This window comes from Corylus avellana, chromosome ca9 (genome assembly GCF_901000735.1).
Source record: "Corylus avellana chromosome ca9, CavTom2PMs-1.0".
NCBI lineage: Eukaryota > Viridiplantae > Streptophyta > Magnoliopsida > Fagales > Betulaceae > Corylus > Corylus avellana.
The window spans coordinates 15416390-15422074 of record NC_081549.1 but is presented as its reverse complement, the minus strand read 5'-3'; the positions used below and the strand labels follow the sequence as shown (position 1 = coordinate 15422074).

General features: G+C 34.4%; 2 protein-coding genes across 2 annotated transcripts in view; one reads left to right on the top strand and one right to left on the bottom strand.

The window, feature by feature from the left end:
- LOC132162356 (carbonic anhydrase Nec1-like) overlaps positions 1 to 1778 on the top strand; it is a 3978-nt gene extending 2200 nt beyond the window's left edge. The window contains exons 5-7 of the mRNA XM_059572597.1: positions 1272 to 1436; positions 1534 to 1587; positions 1704 to 1778. Coding sequence (XP_059428580.1) covers positions 1272 to 1436; positions 1534 to 1587; positions 1704 to 1778 — 294 coding nt within the window. The remainder of the gene's footprint in view (positions 1 to 1271; positions 1437 to 1533; positions 1588 to 1703) is intronic.
- A 512-nt stretch (positions 1779 to 2290) lies between these two features.
- LOC132191775 (E3 ubiquitin-protein ligase RZFP34-like) lies at positions 2291 to 5175 on the bottom strand. Its single transcript, XM_059606866.1, has 12 exons — positions 4866 to 5175; positions 4651 to 4738; positions 4474 to 4533; positions 4049 to 4081; positions 3887 to 3964; positions 3760 to 3803; positions 3616 to 3656; positions 3443 to 3525; positions 3264 to 3355; positions 3094 to 3163; positions 2893 to 2934; positions 2291 to 2798 (listed from the first exon to the last, which is right to left on the bottom strand). The coding sequence occupies exons 1-12, from the start codon at positions 4955 to 4957 to the stop codon at positions 2646 to 2648; spliced, it is 876 nt and encodes a 291-aa protein (XP_059462849.1). The 5' UTR covers positions 4958 to 5175; the 3' UTR covers positions 2291 to 2645.
- Between the last annotated feature and the right edge of the window lie 510 nt (positions 5176 to 5685).

The following is a 5685-nucleotide window of genomic DNA, read 5'->3' as shown; positions in this document are numbered from 1 at the left end:
ATAAATAAATAAACAAATTCCATTGTGTTACCAAATAAAATAAGGTTGTTAGGACGTACGGCTCTTCCCAAGCACCTAAACAAAAGCAAAACATTGTCAACACGGTCTTACTTTACTATTTTTTTTCTTGTCATCTATTAGCTCATTTTAAATTGTTAAACGTTGTTTAAAAATGGTAATTTTAAGAGGTGCAATTTAGGCTTGTTTGGAATTGTGTTTGTGGACCTCAAAAGTGCATTTAACACCATAAAAGCTCATTTGAAAAAATAAAAAAAAATAAAAAAAAATAAAAAAATTCAAAGTGCTTTTAAAGGTCAAAAAGTCTAAAAATGGTCAAAATGCACTTTTGGCAAAAACTTAAAAATGAAGCTTTTACCCAGAAGTGTTTTTTTTTTTTTTTTTTTAACCTAAAAGCTCTATTTCTCAAACGCAATCCCAAACAGACCCTAAGCATTTTGTAAAATTATAATTCATAGTTTACCTTTTAAAATCATGTGCTTTTTTAAAATGCATTCATTTATCTTTGATTAAAAAAAAGCATATTTTCTACATTTTTAAGTTCATAATTTTTTACAAACGTACTCATTGTTGAAAAATAATATCGCATTGTCAGTGGACACCTTGGGCATGTTATAAAAGAATGGGCAAACATTTTTTTTTATAGGACCAGTTTTATGAAATGTATTAGGCTCACAAATTTCTTCATGGTATCTAACCTTGATGGGTCTGGTTGGTAATAAAGTTAGAGCCTACACAGAACGAATGGAGATCACACTCCTTACCTCGTGACAAGGACTATGAAAAATACTAGCTTACACGTGAAGGATGATGTTGAGGAATAATCTCACATTGTCTGTGAACAAGACCTTAGGCATGTTTATAAGAAAAGGGCAACCCTCTCGTATAGAACCAGTTTTATGAGATGATGAGTTAGGCCCACAAATTTCTTTATGGTATCAGAGCCTACAACAAGACGACTGAGGCTCACACTCCGTACCCCATGACAAGGACCAGAAAAAATACTGGTCTGCACATGAGAAAGGGTGTTGAGGAATAATCGCACATTGTCTGTGAATAAGACCTTTGACATGTTTATAAGAAATGGGCAGCCCACTCCTATATAACTGGTTTTATGAAATGAGTTAAGCCCACAAATTTCTTACCTCATAAGGGATATATTTTCTGCAATTTTATTTAAAATTACACTTTTAATATGCAAAACAATTTAAAATAAAATTGTTGTCTAACATGTTATTAATTTGGAATTTCAGTTGATGAGAAACGTACATTCCATGATTGATAAAGAGGATCATAGGAAGATGGGGATGATTGATCCTGCAGAAATCAAGATGGGTGGCAAGACGTACTACAGATACATTGGCTCACTCACTATTCCTCCATGCACTGAAGGCGTTATTTGGACTATCAATAAAAAGGTACATATACTCCCTCCTGTTAAACATATATACTCGTTCATAATCGTCATATAACAGTCTACTAAATTATATTATTCTATTTAAAAACTGTTTGCAGATAAGCACAGTCTCAAGAGAGCAAGTGAAGTTACTTAGAGAGGCGGTCCATGACGTAAGTAACAAAACTTTGCTCTTTTATAATTTATGGCAGAAATCAAATGAAAAGAAATCTGTTTATTCTTGAAGCTTTTCTAATTATAATTAGTTTCATGATTTACTAAATTGCAGTATGCTGAGAGGAATGCAAGACCATTTCAACAACTCAATCATCGTGAGATCCAGCTCTTTGGCCCAAAACCATAGATCTAGCTAGCAGCTTCTAATGATGTTTTATCATGTAGATCCTCAGACAGCTTCCACTTACTAGATTCTTTTCATACATTTTATGATGTAAAAGTTTTTAGGAAACATTTTTATCGTACAATATCATCAACTTTAGTTTTATGTTGGTCGGTTGATGGAACCGCACCATGCCTACTCCTCAAACCATCACAGTTACTGCTATCACCGAAAGTGAACACAGACATTGTAGTCAACTCATCCTTCCTTAATTGGTGCAAAATCTTCATTATTGTAACGTGACTTGTCGTCTTTATCTCTTAGTGGATCCACCAGCATTGAAAGAGATTTCCCCTTGGCTCACGTTTTTCACTCTCCCCCTGTTGCCTTTGAAATTTTTCGGTGTCATGTGTGATTGGCTTGCTTTTATTCTGTTCTTTTCAATTTTTTTGCAATGAGGAAATTATTTTGTCACAACAAATTAGTATAAGAGATTTGATCTTCTTTTTTTTTGGGAGATGCTCAAGTTAATCCACTCAATCGCAATACCTCTATAGTCTATACTATATTGATTGACTTAATTGCAGTATGCTGAGTTGAATGCAGGACCCATTGCAGCCTCACAATGGCTGAGAAGTCTCTTCCTTTATGGTTGAGAAAGAAGTTATTCCACTCTTGTTATTTCACCTTCAACATATTTTGTCCTCCGAAATGATAATTTACTACCTCAACCAACAAATAAGCAGCTCACCAGAGCAAATATTTCAGAGGTAGTGAACATAGAAAGAAAAGAAGAGAAGAGAAAGTGAATACTCCCACTCTTCCCCCAATGAGACTGTTGAGCATGAATCTTGAGGTAGAGATACCTCTGATCACCTACCAATAAGTCTGTCATCTCGCCATCTCAGCAATCCTTGATGAGCATGAAGCAGGCCCTCCTCGCGTCCGCCTTGTGTTGTAGGATTTGCATTCTAAGCACTTGTGCGCCAAAATGTGGAAATTCACCTCAGATGTTTTCCCACAGTCGTTGCAGAGGATCCAAACCTAAACGAAAATGAGACAGAAAATTCAGGATATTCCATAGTTTGATCAACCTAGTTTCACAAATCATTCCCACATTGATCAAAATATGTCTTACCATCTTATTTTGATACATCTGAGGCATAGGTGTTGATGCAACCTGAGTTTTGTTTTCAAAAAAAGTTAGTATGCATAAGGGATCAGTTTTTCTACAAGTATATAAGTACCCAGCAAACCAATACCTAACTCTTTTGGGTCATCATAGAAGCACATCATATGACTTTTTTGTAAAGTTAGAATCAGCATGCTATTGATTTACCTCCTGATCAAGTTTTTCCCACACGCGAGACATATCACAATAGGATTTTGAGCAAACAGGGCATGAGTACCTGTAAAAAGTTCATCCTATTTGAGAAAAAAAAGCAGCACCAAAGTTTCACAAATAATCAACATAAGTCAACAGCTTCCTTTATTTTCTAAAGAACTTACTGGTAATGCCGTTCCATCTCTTTCACACATTCCAAATGTATGGTGTGTCCACAACGCAAAACCGTAATGTCTTTCATGGTATCAAACAGAAACTGCACAAGGAAGCAGAATGCATCACTGTACATCCGAAATGGAGCTTTTTCAATTCCTACTTAAATATTTCATTCTCCTAAATTTACCTCAAAGCAAACCGGGCAATTGTGGTGCATTGCTTTTTCAACACAACTGTGTGAATCTTTCAACATTGTTGGATAGCAACATCCTGATACAATGAAAATTTCCAATCTTATTATCCAAATAAGAACAAACGATACAATTTCTAAGGAAACGAATTAGGAATTCAAAATCTTACCACATGTATTACAGTGGAAAAAGTTCTCCTTGCCTCCAGTTCTGCAATATCAAATTCAACTAAAGTAAGATGCATATCTTAGGAGTTACACCGGAGGCGAGATAATGAAAGTAAAAGGAAGAAAAATTTGAAGAAGGTTTTAACCTGCATATACCACATTCATCACAATGGTATTGCTTCTTTGAAACCTGGCAAAAGAAAAAAAAAAAATCGATTCACAAGCTTACAAACGGGCATGAGCTTTTTAAAGAAAATGAACTAAGAGGCTTACATCGTCATCAAAGAACTTGCATTTGTCACAAAAGTATTTCCCCATGCAAACCCCACATTGAATGCACTTCTGTTGAACCTGATAGGCAATCAAAGAGAAAGCAAAACCATTATTATTATCCAAATAGAATCACAACCCTATCATGAAGTTCTGGAGACATACATCTTGCTCTGTACCACACAAGGAGCAGATTACCTGAAACACAGATAAATAGCAGAAAATTTACTGAATCAGTACTATTATTTGTTTATGATATTATTCAAGAGCACTAGAGATGAAGATAAAAAGGGGATTTGCGTAGCCCATTATTAAATTTAAAAAATAAAAAACTAAAAACAAATGATACGTGCTGATTCTTATCAGTAAAGTCTGAATCTTTTGATAGAACGCCCGGACAACATTTTGGATAGTCACAACAAAAACAACATGAACAAATCCATGTACAGAACGACCCCACAAAATCAAAAGTCATTTTTTCCAGCTTTCGATTCCTTGGAATATCCGGTTTACCAGTAGAATTTAAAGAAGCATATTTATTCCACGCCAAAAATAGCTGCCAAAAAGATTTGAGTGAGAGATACACTAACCCTTTTCAAATCATGGCGAGGAACGTCGTGGCGATCGAAAGGATCGACTTCCATTGAATTCTGATCCAAAACCATCAAAAGGAAGAGTATTCATCTACTTAGTTTTCAAAAAAAACTCATCTGACAAAAAAAAATTCTAGCAACTTGAAAAATAAATCAAGAAAAAGTGACCCAAACCTTAGATTCGTTATGGCAATGCCTACAATCGAATATCTCATCGCAACAAGGTGCTCTGATCTTGCATCTCCGTCTATAATGCATGCACCTTCATTTTTTTTTACACAAAAACCGAAAAAATGGTTCAAAAACAGCAGAGAGTAGTATAATTTTATAAAACAAAAAGCCTTCAACAAATAATCACAAATTGGAAAACAAAACAAACGAGGAGATACCCAAAATGGTCAGATTCCAGCTCCACATTACCCTCATCTTCCTTATGATAATTTTCATTAGAGGACATCTGGGGCTCCAAAATGCTCTCCATTCTCTCAGTTTCTGTGTTTGATTTTCTCTAAAACTTACCGGGTGAAAGCAAAATTAGAAGAGAGAGTTCTGAGAAGAAAAAACGCACCCCAACGAAACGGCTAAATTGTGGGGGGAGAGATTTTAATGCGAATGGAAATACAAGCATTCAGGCTGCAAGATGGAACTTGCACATGGTGCGGAGCAGAGAAGAAGAAGCAAAGAAAAGAAGAACCTGCTTGCAATCCACAACTATATATATATATATATATTATATAACTCAGAACTAAGCTGAAATACCATTTCCACCCCTTTCTCTTAGATCTATTTCCTTTTATACCGCGGCGACCCAATTATTTGTCTCACTTCTAAAAGGGAAGGGGCTGATGGATTTATTGATCAATTGTTTTTTTTTTCTTTTTTTTGAAAAAACAATATAGCTTTTGATTAACACTAATTACACGATTTAACTTTTAAAAATTCTATGAGTAGCATAATTCTAAAAGGATTATAGTTTAAGTTCTTTAATAACCCCATACTAAAAGAAATAAATAAAAAGTAGGCGAATGATTTATTTGTTAATGTATTTTGGAAGATGTTTTCTTGTTTTAATTTGAGAAAGTGATTTAATGTGACATTTATAAAAATATTTTGTATTTTTTTTAAAAAAGTTAATATTGTGTTTGAGAAGAGAAAACAAAAGACGAAACAAAAATTTTAATAAATAAGTATGTTGTTCCTTAAAGACCC